The sequence below is a fragment of the Diadema antillarum genome, unplaced genomic scaffold (assembly GCF_040938485.1).
Source record: "Diadema antillarum isolate AM-2024a unplaced genomic scaffold, OU_Dant_1.0 seq00000163_RagTag, whole genome shotgun sequence".
In the NCBI taxonomy this organism is placed as follows: domain Eukaryota; kingdom Metazoa; phylum Echinodermata; class Echinoidea; order Diadematoida; family Diadematidae; genus Diadema; species Diadema antillarum.
This window is the reverse complement of record NW_027271234.1, coordinates 86,208-107,850: the sequence shown is the minus strand read 5'-3', so window position 1 is coordinate 107,850 and position 21,643 is coordinate 86,208. Positions and strand designations below refer to the sequence as shown.

General features: G+C 38.1%; 1 protein-coding gene across 1 annotated transcript; it reads left to right on the top strand.

Annotated features, from left to right (window-relative positions):
* Positions 1 to 5,383: 5,383 nt before the first annotated feature.
* Positions 5,384 to 21,319, top strand: LOC139728081 (motile sperm domain-containing protein 2-like). Its single transcript, XM_071639044.1, has 16 exons — positions 5,384 to 5,486; positions 6,066 to 6,123; positions 7,581 to 7,739; positions 8,234 to 8,320; positions 9,070 to 9,224; positions 9,700 to 9,760; positions 11,306 to 11,344; positions 12,200 to 12,324; positions 13,402 to 13,602; positions 14,605 to 14,676; positions 15,246 to 15,316; positions 15,863 to 15,971; positions 17,367 to 17,463; positions 18,112 to 18,247; positions 19,567 to 19,654; positions 20,835 to 21,319. The coding sequence occupies exons 1-16, from the start codon at positions 5,418 to 5,420 to the stop codon at positions 21,051 to 21,053; spliced, it is 1,746 nt and encodes a 581-aa protein (XP_071495145.1). The 5' UTR covers positions 5,384 to 5,417; the 3' UTR covers positions 21,054 to 21,319.
* Positions 21,320 to 21,643: the final 324 nt, after the last annotated feature.

Genomic DNA, 21,643 nt, shown 5'->3' with positions numbered 1-21,643 from the left:
ACCATCAAACGCAGCTGAATGTTACTGTTATTTATTTCGAAATATAATAGCAAATGTCCGACACTTATTTTAGCATCATATGGAGCAGAATGTTACTGCTATTCACTTCCAAACGTAAAAGCAAGCGTGTGACATTTATTTTGGCATCTTCCGGAGCCGAATGTTATTGCTATTTACTTTCGAAAGTAAAAGCAAACATCCGACATGTGTTTAACCCTATTTTGATTTGAATTGGGCTATTTGAGACCAAGTTTTTGCTGGGGGTTAATTTGACGCCCCCCCCCCCCCCCTTCGGATTTCGGCCGCCGATCGCGCGATCGCCGCAAAATTTTGCCTGAACATAGAGCTGGATGTAAACCACAAGATTACATGGTCATGTTACAAGAGAAAAATTTTAATTTTATATTTTTTGATAAATTAATTATGCAAATTTCTGCATGAAATCATATTTTCACCTATAACTCCATCAAAAAGAATGAAGGATTGCTAAATTTTTGTGTCAGAGTTCCTCAAGACACATCAAACAATTTTCTTGTATTAGAGAAATAAAATCAGTTTCTTTTGTTTTGTATTGTTTTGTTAATTTCTTATGTATTTTATTGTTTTTTTTCGATTTTTTTTTTTTTTGCCAAAATCTGTTGCAGGCACTTTTTCAAGCTTCTCTACATTAGAATTGATTAATTTCAATGTTCAAAAGTTGAAATAATCTAATTTATATCGATTAAACCAAAAAAGCAAAACAAACAAACAAACAAACCAAAAACCGAACAAACAAACACACAATTTGCATTGGATTTGCACATGAAATCATAAATTTGAGCTGTTTTCGGGTTGACATGCATATGCAAAGCATTGCGTAACTTCAGAACGCTATACCCGGACGTCGCAAATTTGGTCTCAAAATATGCGGAAGATGAGAGTCAATGAAAAGTCATGAAACGACGCGGCAAAATCTTTGCGCGTTGCCGAATCGTGGCGCGAAATGTCGAGGGGGGTCAATTTGACAACCGGGAACCCCCCAGTTAAAATAGGGTTAATCATCGTACGGAGTTGAATATTATTGTTATTCATTTCCGAACATCAAAGCAAATATCCGACATTTATTTCAGCATCTTCCGAAGCCGAATGTTATCCTTATTCATTTCCGAATGCAAAATCAAATATCTGACATTAGTTTTATTACAAACGGTGTCTACAAAATTGATTAGAAAGACAGACGGACAACGCAAAATAAATGCCTCTGGCGACTATGGCGGTGACATACAAATGTGAATCAAAACCCGAATAGTCTGAAAGACACCGCGAGGAATCCAAGGAAAACAAATCATATAGTTCTCCGTCGCACTCTGATTAACCACTTTTTTTCCTTCGTGAAGGAAAGCGGTGCATCATTACACTTGAGCCAGGTCGATTCGCGCAACGCCATGCTGCACAGGAATTAAGGCGTGACGAATCTTTAGTTTATCGCAGCTACAACGTAGTTATCAAAATATCTTTCGTATATACTTTCTACTTCAATATAAGTGGACAACGGCAATGTTTTTTTTTGTTTTTTTCCACTGCACCTAGACTGATATTGGGGATGTCCCAAAGGCAGGCAAAATTAGCGCGTAGCTGCGCAGGATGAACAATGGGCACTGCGTATGAGCTCTGCTTGCGCCCGCGTGATTGACTTTGGTAACGACATGGCGCCTGTAGATCACGGGACCAGCTTTTGACCAATCACAGGCTTCAAAACACATTAGCCGAAAACCGAGTTGGCCAGACTCTCTAAATATACGGCACTGGGTCTGTCTAATTGATGAATGTGCAAAAGGGTCATACTCAAAACTATAAAGAGACTTTCCTCTTTAAAAAAAAAAAAAAAAAAATCTAATTTTGGATGAAATAGATACCTGCAATAGCTCAGGCCGCCGATCCCGGGATGGGGATGGGGGAGTCCCGCATTTTGTTACTTTTTTTTTCTTCGTAGCCCCCAATACCCCTCGTATTCACTCATAATTTCATTTATTTGATTAACAAACAAAAATATAATTGCTGGAAGTTATTTACATAACTTAACGAAATCAATTCAACATGATAAGAGAAATTGTGATGAACTTAAATGCAATGAATGTCGGGCCTAACTTTGATGAAGATCTAAATAGATTTGTCGGAAATGGAGGAGGCTGCTAAAAAAGCAGAGCTTGTATCATTTGCAGAACACCTCATATACAATAACTACTTACTAAACTAACAAACTAGGCATGTTGCCTATAAAAGATAGGAAAGACCAAGAGAAACGCATACAAACATATGCAACACACAAACATTTTTTTTTTGTTCAATTCAATTCAATTCAAGTGATTTTATTTCCACATAAAGTATAGTGACAAAGCAATATACGTAACACTTACATGAGTAGGCCTACATTTAAATCACATAAGTTTCACCAAAACATGGATGCAATTATAACATCAACTTTGTTTTTAGATAAATAGACATCTCTTGTTAAAAGCAAGCAAGCAAGCAAACAAACAAACAAGAGCAAGAATGAGCACGCAAGTCACGAGATGTATACGGGCTCACAGAGGTATAGACAAGGTTAAGTTTTGAGGCGAAAATGAGTTGTGTTTGGAAAAAGTATAAACTTTAAATCAGGGCTTTAAAAAGTATATCTCATTCTGCTATATAAGAATTTCTAAGAGTTTTGTTTTATTCGAAAATGAAAGTATTTAAACTTAAAAGCTTAATTCTTTTATCAAGTGTTAACAAGTGAATTTCAAAATTTAGGCCACTGCAGAAAGAGAAAATAAATATGGCAAAATCGTTGTTTCTTTGAATTTGATTGGTCATTACGGAAGTACCAAGTATATATACATTGCACTTTCTAGCACACTTGGATCTACTTTCGTATGATTATCATGGTTCTCCCCAATTTTCATATGCATGACATGAATTTTATGTCTAAAGCCTTGATGCATTTTTTTCTTTTTCTTTTTACAAGCTATAGTATATACTGAGTATAGAGACGAGCGCGTATACGTTTGTTTGAGTGTGTGGATTTCTTTTTATCTTTCTTTTCATATCTTTTTTTTTCAAAGGCAATTTGCTTAGTTTTTGGGTGATCAGTCCATGTGTATGAGGAAACTATGAAATACGAGCTCTGCTCAGTATTTTTTACAGTCCCCTCTATTTCCATCAATTATGTCATGAAAGTCACAACACCATTAATCATAGTTTTGCACGTGAATGTTGATTTACTGCAAGTCAACGTCCATAATGGTTAAGAAAATTGATGTGGTGCGTCGTTTTTTGTTTTGTTTTTTCTGTCAAAGTGATATCGCATATCTGTTTCAAAGTCCAAGACCTGTTCACAACCATCAGGCCACAGGGGGAGTTTTTAATCACGGATCTTCCTCTCTCGACAGTTGATCACTTCCCGTCCTTTGAATGAGGACTGTAGATCAGTAAATAGGATTATAATCTGATTGTTGCGGCAGAGTGTACCTTTCAATACACCCAGTGTAATATAGAAGGTGTCATGCATACATCTACACTGGGTGTATTGAAAGTCATGGGAGGAATATTACTCTGCCGCAACAATGATTTCTCTTGCTGTTAGTATTATTGTACACAACTTTCCAAATTTTCCAGTCCAGAAAAGGTAGAAGAAACTCCTTGTTTTTAGGAATTAGAACATTTCTAATGGCAAAGAGGTATATGTACATGTATTTGCATTTTTTTTGTATACTGCTCTCATTGTGTTTCGCATGAAAAAAAAGTGTGTTTATTATAATACACGTGAAGTGTTAATCAAGCAAGAAATACTATTGATTGATTGAATGATTGTGTGTGTGTGTGTGTGTGTGTGTGTGTGTGTGTGTGTGCCGTGTGTGTACAATATGTCAAATAGCATGTTTATGTGTGAGCAGAATGATCTTTCACACTCTTTTACGAACAGAAAATTCATTTTGTGCGAAACAATGAACAGGCCATACATCAGCAGCGTTTTATAATGGGCCTGCCTAACAGGAAAATATTTGTACATCGCCGGTAAATTTGTCTTCTTGTATCATATATCTTAATAAAGTTTATAGCTGAGGGTTATGAGTTTCATCTCAACTTAAAGTACCTTAATTCCGGGCATTTTCTGCAATTTCCCTTTCTTTCTCGAAATCGAGTTTTAATCTTTGTATATCTGACATCATCTCTGTGACTTAAAAAAGTTAGGATAATTGACTTCACCTCTTCCTGCTATCCATCTTTTAATCTTTCATCGAAAATGAAATTACACTTTTATAAGGACTGCTGCTTTAAGTGCAATGAACGTTTAATATAAAAAATAGCTTGCACTTGTTATAACTCTCTATATATTATGAATGAATTCAGTTTAGAACGTATGCTTATATTAGGCTATAATTTTTCCCTATAGGCCTATCCCTGTCAGTATGAACCTTGGCACTTTTTTGTGTTTATTTTCTCATTGTTTTGTTTTCGTTTATATGTTGTTGTTGTTGTTGGGGTGTTTCGTGTGAATATGTTATTAGCTCGATACAAGCTTGTCTGTTTTTCTTTTTCTTTTTTGCATGTGTTTTTTTATGTCATGTCTCCTTCATTACACGGTACATAAATTGTCACTGCATATAGATTTTCATTGTATTATGATATTGCCATTGAAGGAAATAGATCTTACTTTGAACCTGAACTATAAAGGCCTATCTGATGCCAAACAAGCCTGTAATACGTATTACTATAGGTGTAACATTTTAATCTCATGCTTATTCATTATGTATACATTAACTCGTTTCCCTCTAGTGACTGCACATTGTTACCTTTCGTGTGCAATGAAAAAAAATGAAAGTAGACGAGACGAGTTCCTCCCTTATTAATTTTGTTGTGCCATTATAATCTTACCACTCGCGTGGCAATGTAATAGTTGTGCGCTTTTGTGTATGTGTGTGTTCGTTCGCCATCATAACAGTAAAAGTGGTCGCGTGTATATATTCGCGGAATCAAACAGAGCCCCCCCCCCCCAAAAAAAAAAAAAAAAAAAATATTCGCATGCTTTCATTTTCGTGAAATGCGTGAAATTTTCCACTTCCGCATGTATCATGCCTCTATGAGTATTGGCATTTTGTAACGCCATATTGCTAAACTCAAGGGGTAATGGCATAAATGCAAATAATTGCATATTACAAAGTAAAAACTTTTCGTCTCTCTGACAGTGAACAAAGCCCCAGTGGCTCCGACTCGTTGACATCTCAAATCGGCTGGCAATAAGGTAGTCATGCTCCTGTTGTTGGTACTTCGGTATCGATCATCGCTACCCATACACGTACTACACACACATCCTAGAAGCGCTGGCTAGAAGTGCGATATCGGTACAGAACAGGAGCGGGTACGTAACTTGTCAGCTGAGCCAAGTTTAACGCAAAATGGCTTCAAACACAAACGCAAATGCCAACTCCAGTCACCAAAGCACTGATATTCGACAACAAATCAAGGTATTTGACTTTTTCTTTACACCTGTAGAAATTTATTATAGCTTCCGTTTATAGGATAAGGTCCAATGGGTGGGATTTAGAGAGCTTTCTCTGTGTTAGGAAAGTCGATAAAGCTGCTTATCATTTAGTAGGCCTGCCTGTCCGAACCCCCCCAGAGCTTGAGGGGAGGAACTCTGTGAGAAAATGGCAGGAAAGCGCACTGTCCCTCTGAGCTGAGCACTGCTACAGAATCGATATGATGAGGTTATTGTTCATTGTTTCACCGGTTGCAATGTTTTATGCCTAATCTCTAACGTTAGGCATTGCCAGTTTCTAATATTTGTAATTGCGATCGTTCATCATTTACAAGCAAATGCAAACTGCAAAGAATGTTTTGCTGAAAGGAAGTGGGAATTGAATGTTTGCAAGGTTTTATGCGATTCAGTAAGCTAACGTTAACGTTTGTTAGAAGTCACGGTCATCAAAACTAGCTAGACCTATAGACACTTAGGCCCTAAAAAGAGCTAAGTTGTGAGTGCGACAGTTGGTCTATTGAGTGACGGTCGCCTTCATAGTCACATTTTCTATTTCCGTTTTCAGGACAACAAAGCCAAAGTAGATGCGCTGAGAACTAGGTTCTTTGAGGAATGTGGTGAAGGTAAGCTCAAGTGCTCCATCTGTCATTTGCTACAATGTACATGACATTTTAAATTTCAACTTCATTCAATTTCATCTCAAAGCAAAGGATAAGAGCCTTTGCCATTTGTTTAATAAATTCTGTTATTTTATTATTTTGTTGTGTAGAGGAGAGTATTTACTTAGTCACGTGGAAACTGATGTTAAAGTTACTTTTTACCTCAATTCAGTATCACATTATTACCGGGGTAGACCATCTATGTCAAATTTCAGAGATCTGGTATTTAAACTTAAGTTACAGTTACAACTGTGTAATTTAGGTTGATTTACTGTTAAGTGTTGATATCAATGAGTTAGGTTGTTTTTCAACAAGATTTAGCTGTGATTGTGTGATCTAGCCTGAGGTGATGAGTTTGATAATGTGCCATATTAATCCTGGTATTATGAGCCTGCATAGTACAGTAGCTTAAAGGACAATGTATCACCTTCATAGACATGTGGGTTGAGTGAAAGCAGTAATCCTAGTAGAACACATCAGTGAGAGTTTGAGGGAAATTGGACAATCTGTTCAAAAGTTATGAATTTTTGAAGTTTCTGCTCACTCAAGGTTGGATGAGAAGACTACTATAGCTTGTGATGTCACATGTGTACAAGGATATAAAGAAAGAATAAAGAAAATTCAACATATTTTCACTTTTCTCGCATATCAAAAGAACACTTGACTTCTCTCTTTCAGAAGGCAGGGGGAATAATATTACCCATAACATGTCAGTAACAAGTCGAAGAAATGTGCACTTTATTCAAAAAGTGAAGTTTTGTGAAATTCTCTTTTTATTTTCTTTATATCGTTATACGCATATGACATCATACACTGTAGTAGTCTTCTCATCCAGCAGTGACTGCGCAGATACTTTAAAAATTTGTAACTTTTGAACACATTGTCTGAATTTCCGCAAACTTTTGCTGATGTGTTCTACCAATATCGTTGCATACACTCAATCCACATGTATATGAAGATGGACTTGTCCTTTAAATTTCAAAGCACCATCTCCATGATACCCCTTGGAACAAGAAGATTAGATTGCATATATTTTGTGTACCATAATTCAATATATGAGCCAGTCTACGCTCGACCCATACCTTTCACTTTCATCAAAATATACTTTACACTTCATTACATACACACATACAAATACTGCCAAGAATTCAGCTTGCTTGACAAGTAGATCAACTTTCAATTTGTTTTCTTTCTTTCTTTCTTTTTTTGGCCAGCAGTCAGACACATTTCATAACTGAATTGCATTTTCAACTTGTTTCCTTTATAATGCTGAATGGAAAGGTATCTTGTGTGTCAATATGTAAAGGATAATGATGTACAGATTGCTAGTGTGAAACCATATTTCTTTTTTATATGCTGCCATTTTTCCTTAAATGTATGGTAACGATGACTGACTTTGGAATTCTTCCCTCGTTGTGCAGAAAATGGCGAGTCCCTGTATGACCCACGTGACCTGGATTGGGTGAAAAAGAGTGATGCTTATGTACACAGCGTCTTTCTGATTGGTAAGCAGGACATTGACGCAGCGCTTGAAAAGATGAAGAAGATCCTGAAATGGAGAAAGGAGTTTGGTGTCAATGGTAAGAAAGTGATGATCTGAGTGAAACTTAGGTAATTTAAAGAGATCAGATGTTGAGAGATGTGTATTTCTTTTTCCTAACCCTCTTGAATACCACATATATTTGTATTCTTTTGGTGCTTCATTGATCATTGTACATCCACAATGCATAGCTTGTAACTCTCAATGTAATTCAAAGATAGTTTCTTGATTTCAAGTTTAAATTCTATTGAATTGAATTTGTTTATTTATTATTAAATTTCCGCAGTCCAGTGGCTGAATTGTCTGTGATTTACAATGCTGAAAGTATAAAGAGTGAATATATGCTACACAAAAAGAAAAAAAAACAGAGACAACATAAAAAGGGGGAAAAACTAAGTAAAAAAAAAAAGTACAAGTTGAATAAAGACGAAACCTACCTAGTTTCCGAAGAGAGTATACAGAGTAATTTTCTACCTACCTGGCTCTCTCACATCATATACCATCATGCTGTTTTGTTTTCGTCTTTCATGTTAGATATTACATTTGAGAGTTTTCCAGAACAGTTCCAGCAAATGGGGGCGCTCTACTCTCATGCTACGGACAAAAAGGGACTTCGCATACGTGAGTAATGATATTTGCACACTTTTGTAATTTGTTTGTGTATTTGTGTTTTTGATGGAAAAATAGATAGCTGTACAAATAAATGTAGGGCCTATAGATATGGGGAAGTTACAAGAGATAGAGATTTTCTTAGTAGATAAGAAAGAGATGAAGTTTCTATCATTCTCTTTATCTGATTCTGTTCTATAATTCTTCAGCTTGAACATTGATTTTTTTCCCTTTTGTCTACAAACCATTGTAAATTATCTATGTACTGAATATTAGTTATCTATATATTGAAGAATTATGATAAAAAATGAATTTCAAAACAAACTTTTATTGTCTAGATTAAGGCATATTCTCTTACTGGCCATGTATTGCTAATATTACATAATATGATCTTCCCCTTACCCCCCCCCCCCAAAAAAAAAAAAAAAAAAAGAAGAAGAAGAAGAAGAAGAAGAAGAATGAGAATAATAAGAAAATAGAATAATAAGAAAATAGAATAATAAGAAAGTAGAATGATAAAAAAAGTAAAGTCAGAATCACTGTGATTTGTCCATAGTTGTTTTATGGTACTTTGTACATTATTATACCTGAACTCTTCATGATCTGTAAAGCATGATAGCACATTACTAATGGTCCCACGTGTCAGTTTATTTGTCCAAACTTTGATTGATTGTCTATCACTTGCTGCTGAACACCATAATGTTCCCTAGAGGAAAATCCCACTAAGTTTCTTTCGTTGTTGTGTCCGTCTGTTCATCCAGTGTGGTATCGGGTCAAGTTCTACCGCAAGGAGCCAGAATACCAGAAATGGGCCAGGAAGATGACCGTGTACTGGCTCAACAAGCTCCAGAAGAGCAACCCGTACGACAGAATTGTTGTCATGGAGGACATGACGGGGGCGGGGCTTGCCAACATGGTAAGTTCATTGACCTTGTGTCCTGAAGGAAGGCTGTACAGAATTTTAGGATGTGTTTACCTCATACTAATGTCTACAAAGGGGGAAATTACTTAAAACAGGCAAATGTGATTGTTTCAAGTTAAGACTTAATCATTTATTTCTCACTGCACAAAAGTAACTGCCTGTATGCATAACTGCAATGGAATTCAAAGTGTATGCATTTGCATGCAGACAGTCGCCTGCAAATGTGTACCAATGCATACAGTAGTTCAGCACAAGACTACCCACAAATACACGCACATAAATCAATTTGCTCGACATACGATTGCCAGATGGCAGTGGTTGGGGTTCCGTTCACCACCAGGCATATTTGTGTGCCTCAGCAATTCAAAGTACATTTGTAAAGCATTTATATGTTCAAGGGGGGGGGGGGGGGTTGGCTGGACAAGTCTTGTTTCATTTTAATGATCTTTCGTTTTGTTTGTTATTTCAGGATATTGAAATGGTGCGATTCATGATCACATGCTTCGAGCTGTACTTCCCTGCTTTGGTTGGTTAGTATTACTTTCATTTATCCAAGTTAAAAGAAAAATTGAGCAATACGATAGAATTGATGATTCGTGGTGTAGTAGTTTTCCATAAGTTGTGACACCCTTTGCATCTTTCGAGATTTATTATAACTGTAACTGTGAAGACTCGATCGTTACGGAAATGGCCTAACTGAACGGTTAAAAGCGAGATCTCGTGTGGTAATCTGGTCTTAAAAAGTTTGAAATAAGATTACAAATACTGGCAGCTCTCCAGAGACCGTGCAGCTAATACTACTACACATAGGATATACATGTAGTAGTACTTTTGATTTATGCTGTGGTATCGGGTATGCTGGTAGATTGATTTATAACATACTCAGTTTCCTTTGCCTAGACCTGCCTGTATACATGACACAAGATGTTTTTTTTTTCTGACATGACCCTGAAAGAGGGGCAAATTTGGGATAGGTATGTTTTCCTGTGAAACTTCTTTTTTTGAGAGAGATGGGGGGGGGGGGGGGACTGTAAGTGCTGTTGTTCTCTTTATCAGGAGTCGTCCAAAGTCCATCGAATTTCAATTGAATCTCACATGACCCTCAACTCTTGGTAGACGTTTGTTCAAACATTGGATCAGTTTGGAAGTGATAAATGAAAACAATATCTTTTCCTTTTGCTTCATATCAATGCTCAAAGCTTTTTTCGTTGGACCTTCGGGGAAAAGCATTTTTAGCTAGATCTGTCAACAAGAGGGCATATTATGCAGCTTTGTTGCTATTTTGGAAACAGTAGAAGTTACACGTGCAGCCATGTTATCTCACTGATGCATTGTAGAGTCAGACCAACTGTGACACATTGCCAAGTAGGACTGAAACATACTTGTACTGTATGCGTTTTCATATTTGGATAAAGTGATTTTTCATGTAATTTGTTTTGAAACAGTATGTGTTCTTTTTTAAAAGTGAAGGTAGGAGCATATTCATGTCCTTATGCTGCCAATTTATGGTACCAGTATGTCTGCTGAGCTTGTGCCTGTATATGCCCTTGTACATATTCCAAAACCTAATTTAAAACAAATCAAAGGGGATGCCTCAAAATTCAAATTGGATTTTCATGTATACATATGTATCATTGACTTTGCCAGATTTTGGTAGTGGAAGGAAAGGTAGCAATGACAGGAATTTGATTTATTATTGACAGACATTTTTTGGACGCCAAATGGTCTGGAATAAAAGGTACAACATGTAGTTGTGTATAAAATGTCAAAGGGTACATGGCCCATGAAACATTCAGTCTGTACTTAGTGTCATTCTTCAATAGGAATTATGATTATGATTATAATTTTTGTTGTTGTATGATGAATGGTATCACATGATGATATATGATCTGTATGACAGAAGCCAAGTGTCTTTTTTCCACTGGAATGAAATGAAAGGTGATAACTTTCTTGTTCAGTGTTTGTGATTACAGTGTACCATGTGCTTATTATATCTTGATCATTCATGTGATTGTGCCCTGTGTTGTGTGTTTCCTCTCATTAAATCAAGTTCTTGGTTGTTGTTGTTTTTTCAGACATGCTGTTTATATATGACATGCCATGGATACTTAATGGTGAGTACATATGTAGATCTACTGCAATGATGTCATTAGAGCCCTTATATTTTTCTGTAACCCCTTCACAGCTCTGCTGTAAATAGAGACGGCTTATCTGATAGCTATCCCTCCACCTTTCTTCTCTGCATGGTGGAAAGGAAAGGGCTTTTTACACTTGTGTTTCTTAACCCCGGACTTTCTCTGACCCAGGACTATCGTTAGTCCCGTACCAATTTTTTGAGCTTTTTACACTCGCCAATTAGTCCCGTACTATCTCTTGTCCGGGGCTAAGGAGAAAACTGACCTTTTTACACTCGTATTTCTTAGCCCCGGACTTTCCAAACCACGTGAATATTCATAATTACGCTGTGTACTGTACACGTACACGCACGCACCGGCAACACTTGATTACCTCGTTTCTGATTGGTCAGTGAGGGTCGGACTTCGTCTCCGTCGCTTAGCCCAGGATTATTTTTTCGTTTTGTTTACACTCACTTGCTTGGCACCTGCTATTTTGCAGGGCCAGATAGTACCGTACTATCGGTGGGGCTAGCCCACTTTGGCAAAAACGAGTGTAAACAGAAAGTGGGCTAAGGATAGTCCCGTACCAACGGTGGGGCTAAGGCCCCCCCTTAGCCCCACCGTTGGTCCGGGGCTAAGCAAAATTTTACAAGTGTAAAAAGCCCTGAAGTTGTCTTTTGTTGAATTTTGCTTGTTTTCATTGGATAATGGCATTTGGTATGAGTTAGGATATCAAATTTTCAAAACAGCATGATATTTGAGAATGTTTCTTAGCAATGTTCCTGGCAAGCATTCAAGAGCAACACTAATTTTTTTCTTTTCTTATGTGACGTTCTACTTTGTGTTGTGCAGCTGCATGGAAGATTGTGGAGAATTTCTTGTCAGCTGTGGCAAGGGAACATATCAAGTTCATCCGTGGGAAAGAAGTGCAAACATACATCGACCTCGACTCGTTACCTCCACACATGGGCGGAAGTGTAAGTTTTCCTAAAGTGTAGCATACTCAAACTTGTGTTGGCAGCCAACTCAAAAGAGTTGATGTTTGTCAAGATTACCTCCCCCCCCCAAAAAAAAAAAAAAAAAAAAAAAAAGTAATATAGTCTGGCAGAAAAATATTTGTGTTGATTCCTGCAAAGACTAGCCACTGTCATGGAGCCCATGTTGGATAAAAACGCTTCGAGAGTTTTTGCAGACAGACATGGCGCTCGAGGACAAGAAGTAAAGTTGTTTATTGCTGTTTCTCAAAGTCTGGTGGTGTTACAGTTTTCTGTTTGATGTCACTGATGATGATGATGTGTTTGATGTCCCTTTTGATTGCCACCGTCTCTTCCTTGGGCCCATACAACACCACCTTTTCGGTTAGCTGTCCATTACTGTAAAGTATGCCATATATTTACTGAGTTAATTTGTGTGTGTGTGTGTGTGAATTGGGACTTCCTGACAATTTCGCAAGTGGTTAAATTCATGATTATGGAGTGCAGTACTGAACAGAGAAACGTATGTGTGTGCGTCACATTCGTGTCGTGATCAGAGTTAATATTTTCACATGTCTTTAAATTCGAGAATAGCACCTGACTCATGAAATTTGAAAAAATAAAAACTTTGCAAAATATTTGATGTACCGGTTTACAGTGTTCTATTAAATAGATAGCCCTTGTGGTTGATGTCTTGTCATGCAAAGTGGACTCTGACGAGCAGTACAGCCATAATCCTGATATGCAAACTCCAGAAAAATAAATCGTGGTTCCTCACAGTGGCAGATCCAAAGAGGGGCACACCAGGGGTGCGCCCCTCTTTGTTTTTGGTTAAAACAGAAAAAAGAAAAAGAAAAAAAAATGGGGGGGGGGATGGGGTGCTTGCGTCCCCTATAATTTTGCAAAGGCACCTCCCCTGTACAGAATTCCTGGATCTGCCTCTGTCTTATCATCCCCAAAGTGATCCCTATGACAGTGAAAGTTGGTATTTTCAAGCCACTATGTTGGCTTACCGTAGTAGTGTATGCATTTGTCATGGATTGGCATTTCAGCATGATGACTCAGCACTTTTTTGAATAGGATACGTACGAGTGGAGATACATCCCGGAGGATGAAGACCTAGAGATGAAGGATGTGGAGGCAGAGGAGGAGGAGATCGACGGAGGAGATGTTGCCGACGGCGATGTGACCTTCAGGTCGGTGGATGGGGACAATGACCTCTCCCTGCAGCCAGTGAACAATGCTGTCCAGTCGCCACGGCAACAGAGACAGCCCAAGAAAGTGAGTATGATGGATAAAAACCAAGTTGAACAACATTGCAAAATAGAACAACCAAGTAAGTGTTGTTGGACTGAACAGATTTGGGCAGTTATTTGCACGATCTTTAATGGCGGTTGTCGAATAGTTATTACATTTTGTATGCATTTCTTGTAGTTTCTGTTGAGGTAGGCTTTTCTTAATAGCTGAAAGCACTGATTTATTATCCAGTTTTGTATTTCTCAAGAGCTGTAGCTTATCAGTAATCAAAGCTTTTATAAAGCAGTATGAAAGAAAGTTTACCCATGGTATCTTTGGAAGTCAGACGTGGTGTTGACATATTGTAGACTTTGTGACATCACGAGTCGGTTGTAGGAGGACGAAGTCCTCGAGACTTATCTCAATTCATGGAATCTCGGATTAAGTGCTTGTGGTTGGCATCTACAGGGAAACTCACTTTGCACGAAATAGTAAATAAGTATGGCCTTCGGTTAGCTTTCACTTTGTTAAGAGTTTGACCCATGGAACGTACACTTGCTTTCTACTTAGGCAACAACAAGAATGTAAGTTACCTCCCTGTTTGTTTTGTTGTGGTCGATCGTAGAGCTTACCTCGAAATCAGGATTTATTCACTCAGAAGCACTGGTATGGAGGAAAGGGGGTGGTGACTTCTAATATCGGCGATATATCATCCTTTTGATATGAAATCGCTTGCAGTCTGAGTGTGTGTGCTGAAAACCTGCATGAATGCCAGGACCTACGCTTAACAAACTTGCTTTCATGTAGGTCCTGTCATTTTCTGTAGCACTCTCACTTACATGTAGATTCAAATTTTGACTAATTGACTGCCATGTTCTATGTTACTAAGTGATATTTTTTTTACATCCAAGTTGGATTTAATGTGTCATTCTATTTTGTAACTAAAAAAGCTGTGGTAGTCAGTTGAAGTATTTAAATGACCCAGTGAAGATTGTTTTGGGTAACATAACCGCAAATACATATTTTTGTTTTTTCTCTCTCTTCAAGGTTCATTTCCAAGACAATATTGAGGACAAAGAGAATGTTGATCCTGACCATAACTCAAGTCACAGGAAACATGTAAGTTTTTGTAATCGACTGAGATATAATGCTTTGGTGTGTGTGTTCATGTTTAATGTTTATGTGCTATGTTTAAGACATACAGACATGTACACATGCCTACACACATGTACACTGATCTTTACTGATGTTCTTTTTCTCTGATTGTGTGTCCTTCTAGTGCATTATGGCAATTTAAGTAAAATTGCCAATTGTGATATCTGTCACTGGGAGTATTTTAGGCTTATATGTCTGCCAGTCAGCCTACTTCCATTCAAATTTTTCTTATTTCACTCTCAAAATTTCTTGTGTTATTCATAATATACTGTAAGAAAGTATAAACACAGTAATAAGCATAAATTATCACAACATGTCAAAAGTGAAAAAAAAAATGTGTTACAATCGTGATTATGTAAACTGTAGTACATCAGTATCATGTGGTAGCAACCCCAGCGAAAGTTAAAAGAAACATAATGGAACCTGCAGGAAAGGAAAAGATGATTTCTGATGAGTTCATTTGTATTCATGTTCTTCTTCCATTGATGTATCACTCTGTTTTTTAATCTTCTGTCTTGCTCTTGTATCTACAGAAAAGGCATGGAAGTCACTCTAAGCGTAGTAAATCCAGGGACGTGCACAGTGGACCACTTATCAGTATAAGGTCAGAACTTTTTGTGTATTTCACGACCAGGAACGTGTTTCTTTGATATCATCTGCCACAGTAAAAAAAAGAAAGAAAGAAAAAAAAAAAAGATATTGTGCAAACAGGTGGAAATGTAGTGGGTAACTTTGTGTATCCATGGATTGCAATGTTATACATAAATTGACCATCTGTTGTACAAAAATATAAACAGTGATACAAAATGTACCGGGCCAATGCAGCTCATTAGTTGTGGGACGGCAATATTTGCTATTCTGGGTATGGTAACGATGTTTAATGTATCAGATCCATGTTACATACCATCAGAACTTGTGAAATTGCTACCAGAGGTTCTAATCTACGTTCAAAGATCAATAGATATTTCAGCAGTAATTCAGTCTTTGTAATCAAGAGTTTATTGTCAGAAATGTAGTGAATCAAGAAAAGTCTTCTCTATATTGGATGACAGTGAGTGATGTTTGTTTGTTTATTTGTTTGTTTATGTGTGTGTTTGTGTTTTCGTCTTTGATGTGTGATGGCTCCTCCCCACTCTCCACCACACCACAGACCAGGAGAGCTGCTGGTGTTTGAAGCTCCCTCCAGCGTCTCCGGGTCGGAAGGCATCTCCTCCAGTCTCACCATCACCAACACGACGGAGAGGAGAGTGGTGTACAAGGTGAGATGGTGTCTTTCTTGTCCCTGTTCCTCTTGACATCTTTATAACCACTCATAGAACCTCCGACAAGGGAGGAGGTGATGTGTTCATCGGCGTTTGTTTGTTTGTTTGTTTGTTTGTTTGTTTGTTTGTTGGTCTGTGTGTTTGTGTGGAGAATGATTCAAAAAATTGTGAAGGGATTTGGATGAAACTTAGACCTACAGGAAAGGTTGAGAATGACACAAGGAACAGATGATTAAATTTTGGTAGTGATCTGGGAATTTTTTATGAATTCTATGAAGGATTTTTAATATTTTGGCTGGAATGGTCAATGAACTTGGGAGTGCGCCACGCAGCTGGAAGTTGATGACGTAACAAAAGGCTTTTATATTTGGAAATTGGGCGATTTTCAGAATACATTTGTACGGGTGGAAGTCATAGATCTCTATGGAAGAACAAGATCAGTGGTGGAAATTAGCTGCTTGGTGGAGGTTTGCACTCTCAGAGTGCTTCTCTAGTTGTTTCATGCACTCACCAGTCATGTTTGTTGTTGAATTTTGCTATCGTGATTGTTTAGTTAATAATAAAATGATGATCATGATGATGTTGATTGTCATTATCGTCGGACAGTTATCTTGTGTGACTCACCATGGTGATGTATTGTGTCAAAGCCCATGTGGGTGTTACAAAGCACTGTTTGTGAAACCTCCACTAATATGGATTGTTATCAGAGATAAACCAAGCTCTTGGATGTTGCTGCATTTGATTCTTCTCTTTAAGTGCCAGTTTATCCAAGTGCTGAAATGATAAGAGGCATTAAAATGTGTACATGTTCAAAGCTAGTCATTATTCTTGACCATTCAAGACACTTGACTGTTCAGCCAATGACTGTTTCATCGGAAGTAACATTGTCGTATATACAAAATGTAGCATTCTTTGTCCAAGTTGTATTGGTGTGATGATTTACAGTGAAATGATACTGTGATACTTGTTCATGAACGTGATAATGACAGCATTGATTTCAAAACTTTTCATTTTTTAAAAAATTCATGTTATCAGCTTCATCACACAGCTTAGAAAAGTTCCACAGTTTTTCTTCATTAATATCATATATAGCAAAATTGCATGTTATGTAAAAAAAAATAAAAAAAAAATACATTTTGATTTTATGCTTTACATGCTATTCTGTAAAAATGCCAATTTTTATGCCATCGAGTCAATCATCACCGAGCCTTTAAGAATTCACAAAAGCTGACCTAGTTAGGGTAAAGTCACCACAATGTTAGGCAGTTTGTTTGAGTTACCAAATGGGGTGCTGAGCCAGGAGTGTACTGTGTAAAATATCTTCTGATACCAATATTGCCAACATTCATTCATTAAAAGCTGGAAATGTTTGAATATGTTGGGGTCTTGCAGGTGAAGACTACCACCCCAGAGCGGTACAAAGTCAGACCCAGCATGGGCCCAGTGAATCCCGGCTCATCCATCCACATCACCATCACCCTGCTCTCAGGTCAGTGGGCTTCCTGAACTAACCCCCCCACCCCCATCGCCAACTTGCCCAGATGTTTTCCCATGATACATGTTATGTCTCTTTCTTTCCATTACTAGCAATGCCAAGCAGAGATATTAAGACTATTTCGAACTGTATTGTTCTTGTCAGTTGCGAAAGTTATGCTTCGTATTAGACCCAGGGTGCTAGCCTTCTTTGTTGATTTTAGCACTCAAAATTCTATTTTATCAGTATGGTATCGAGAATTCTTCACCTTTCCAATTTCCATTTGATCTCAAATGCTGATTAAACATCTTTAAAGTGCAAGTCTGCACCATGTTCAACTTGACCTTTAAGAACAGAATAAAATTTGTCAAGTGGGATTGTAGAGGTTTCACTATAGCAAAACTTTGAATAAGAAAGTATTGCCATCACAAAAGGTTATCATGTTTTCACCAAAGAACAATGATATTTATTGATTGCAACCGCATGTAAATATCGGCTAACGTGTAAATTCCTCGCAACTCTCTCCCTACCGAACAAAAGAATCCACCACATTCAGAAAGATGCCCTCATAGACAGAGAAATTGATCCAGCTTACCACCATTGTAGCATATCTTCCCACAAGTGATATTCTGTCTGCCTTGTCTGTCCCACTCCGTTTTACAGGCCCGGGAGAGTTGGTGGTGAGGGACAAGTTCCTGATTCTCAGCAGTGAGCCGGCGGAGGGCGCCTCGTTCAAGGCGACCAGCGAGCTGGCGCACTTCTGGAAATCGGTCAGACTCGAGGACAGGTTTGAACACAGGTAATGATGGCTACGCTCATATATCGCTGTACTGAAGCGATGTATGCACAGAATAGTTTTCAAGGTTGTAAAACTTGCATACCACATACAATACATTGACAGTGTTCTGATATTCGCTCGTGGGGACATTTACGAATGGGGGGGGGGGGGAGGGGGAGGTGATATTGCCCAGTAAGCCGTTTTGAAGCCTCTACTTCAGGATAGCTGTGAAAGTATGGATAGGACTCTCCCCTTCCCTGCTAGAAGGGCTCATTCCAGATTCCGTAAGTGTACAAATGGTGCTCTCTCATATTAAATTATTAAAGTGTGGTATACAATGTAGTTGTGTATTCATCAACACTTTTCAAGAGTTTTTTTGCCAAAGCAATTTAGCAGCATTCAGCAGACTGTCTTTTTTGCCAAAGCAATTTAGCAGCATTCAGCAGACTGTCTTTAAAGGGATAGTACAGTATTGGTGGAGATGAGAATTGGGCTTTTAAGTTTTTACAAGATGCCAAGAAAACTCTTATGAAATAGTACAGAGCATACCATTTTAAGAGGAATTCAAAGTTTATTTGATGAAAATCGGGTTTGGAATGACTGAAACATCCAAAAACAAAGTAAAACAAAGCGATCGTAATAAAGTGTGGGTCTCACACTTTATTAGTATTGCTCTGTTTTGAATATCTCAGCCATTTCAAAACCAATTTTCATCAAATAAACGTTGAATTCCTCGTGGAATCACATGCTCTTTCATATTTCATAAGAGGTTTCTCATTATCTCACCACAAAATGTTAGAAACCTTAAATTAGGTCTCAACCAAAACGATACGATCCCTTTATGAGATGGCTGCGTAGAGTATCAAAGTGATGATGTCACAGTCTTTTGTTATAGTTTCGGTTGGAATGAGGTGCGCGCATAAACACTCAGGCCACTTGAGGTTGATTAGAACCAGTTTCCATGGTGATGAATTACCTATGACATCACACTTTGATACTCCATACATAGATGGTTGTGAATTACAGTGTAGTAGGACACGGTGTAATAGATGTTGACTAGTACAGGTATCTACTTCCCCTTTGCTGAATGATACAAAAACTGACATTGTGTAGTGCTAATATGTGCTCCATCTATCTAGTAAACTACAAGATGCACAAAGGTACGCACAGCAAAAGCAAAGAAGAGATTCTGCAGGAAATCAACTTTAAGTAAAAACATCATAGGCGTTTGATGATCATGAAAAGGAAATGCTTTCTCGCAGCATAAAGCATCTAATAAGTGGAGCGTCCACGTCAATGAATAGTATAGGTGAAGGCTTTTGTCTCATCTTCTTCAACAGGATGAGCTGTCTCTACAGTCCCCACAAGTCTGCCAGGGCAGACACACCGGATGCTGCTGACCGAAATGTCCAGTCAGTACTCACCAAGGTAAGTTTGCCATTGCATACAATATGTTGGTTTGTGTGGCAGAACCTCATTCTACTCCTCGCGAAGGAGTATCCAGTCAACTGTGCAAAAGTCGACTTTCTGCCAGATTCAAAAGAAAAAGAAAATTGTACTGTGACTTCATTATGTAAGATGAATATGCAAAAGTCAACTTTTTGCCAGATTCAAAAGAAAAAGAAAAGTGTGCAGTAATTTTGATATGTAAATTGAATATTGCCTTGGTCGAATGTCTACCAAAGTCACAGAAACTTTTTTTTAAACAAATGCGTGAAAAGTGTGCATTAATTACGCTTCATAAGTATCTCTTCCTCATTAAACATACACGTGTATTTTCTGGAATTGATAGAGTGTGTGAGGATAATCCTGACACAGCTTTCTGCGTCACATGCAAAATAATCATAATTTGTAACTACCACCTAATTACTGCTGACCGGATGGCACTCTGTTTCTCTGAGTGTCCATTATTTCTGCTTCTACACGTGTGTTCTCACCTCCAACTGGTGAATAGAGAGAATATTATCAGATCAGGGGCCTGTTTCATGAAGATTGAGCGTAACTTGCAATCAATTGCAAATTGCATTTCACAAACAACTTTGCAAGTGATCGCAAGTAAGGCTCAAACTACTGAAAGTTACACTTGGATTTTTCTTGAACTCGTAAGTGTCTTTATGAAACAGGACTTTCGCTTCATATTGAACTTATGCTTGATTCAACGAGTTACACTCAATAAGTCGAGCGTAGTATCAATGGCAACTCTTTATGAAACAGGCCCCAGATGTCTGTTGTTATTAGTGTGTGTCTGATGGAGCACAGATTACTGCAACTATACATTACTTGCCACTCTTTATGCATCTGGTTTGGATGTCAGCATACCATTGTTACCAGTGAATCCTCCTTCATGTCTGATTGATAGGTTTCTGACAGGATGTGCTCTCATACCCACTCTATGCGACAGTTTGATTTCAAGTGGGTGGTATATCATAATGTGGTTTAGCTGCCCATGGTTTTAGATGAAGTAATTACCCGTTTGTTTGAAATAGGAGAGATACACTTTAATGTGTGGTGGGCTGGTGTCTCATTTACGAGATGGCATGTGTGTAGGAAATGACCCTGGTGTTCACTTTTGAACTTTTCCCTCTTGATATCTGACCCCTGCCTCCAGCTAAAGGTCATGGAAGTCCAGATGGCCGAGATGAAGTCACAGATGTCCCGTCTCGTCTGGCTGCAAGGTTTTGTTCTGCTCACTGTCCTCCTTCTCCTGCTCTTCCTGTACTTCCACCGACCAACAGAGGGCGTCCTGGTGTCGTACGACGTCAGCGGTCAGCCCAGCTGCCCGGAGGCCACGGAGAAGTTCCTCCGGGGGGCCCGAGAGGGGCTATGAGTCTTGTCTTCTGATGAGTGTCCATATGAAGGTTCTCTGGTGAAGCCAAAAGTGCGCAATGCTCTCTTTCCAAAGGAGGAATCATCACCACTAATGACAGTCATGCAAAGAGAATGTAAAACTTATATTTTGGAGGTCCTTATCCTCCATGTTCTCTTTCTCCTGTGGTGGTAAAAAGAAAGATGTATCCTTTGGTGTAATCCATGTAACGATGGAAATGTATATGCAATTCTTCAAGTATGTAAGCAAAGAAGAGGGAAGCTATTTGGTGTGTAATCTGCAGCCAATGTCAATTGTATATGTGGAATTGCAAATCTTCAAAGGTTGATGCTGTAATAACATAGCACTATGCATTTTTTTTATGTGTATGAGTCTTTGATAGAGGACAGGCTTTATAGAATAATGGGGATTTTTCTCTTAAATGTCTTCTGTGGTCAAGGTTTGTGCAATGCCGTAATGTAATCATGTATATCGTTTTTTCTGTTTTAAAGCCTTATTTTCCCAGTCTTACTGTACTGGGATGAAGAAAATCATTAGCATTTTATTGAATATGAGTCATTAAAAGTTGTGAAAAGAATGTATTTGGTACT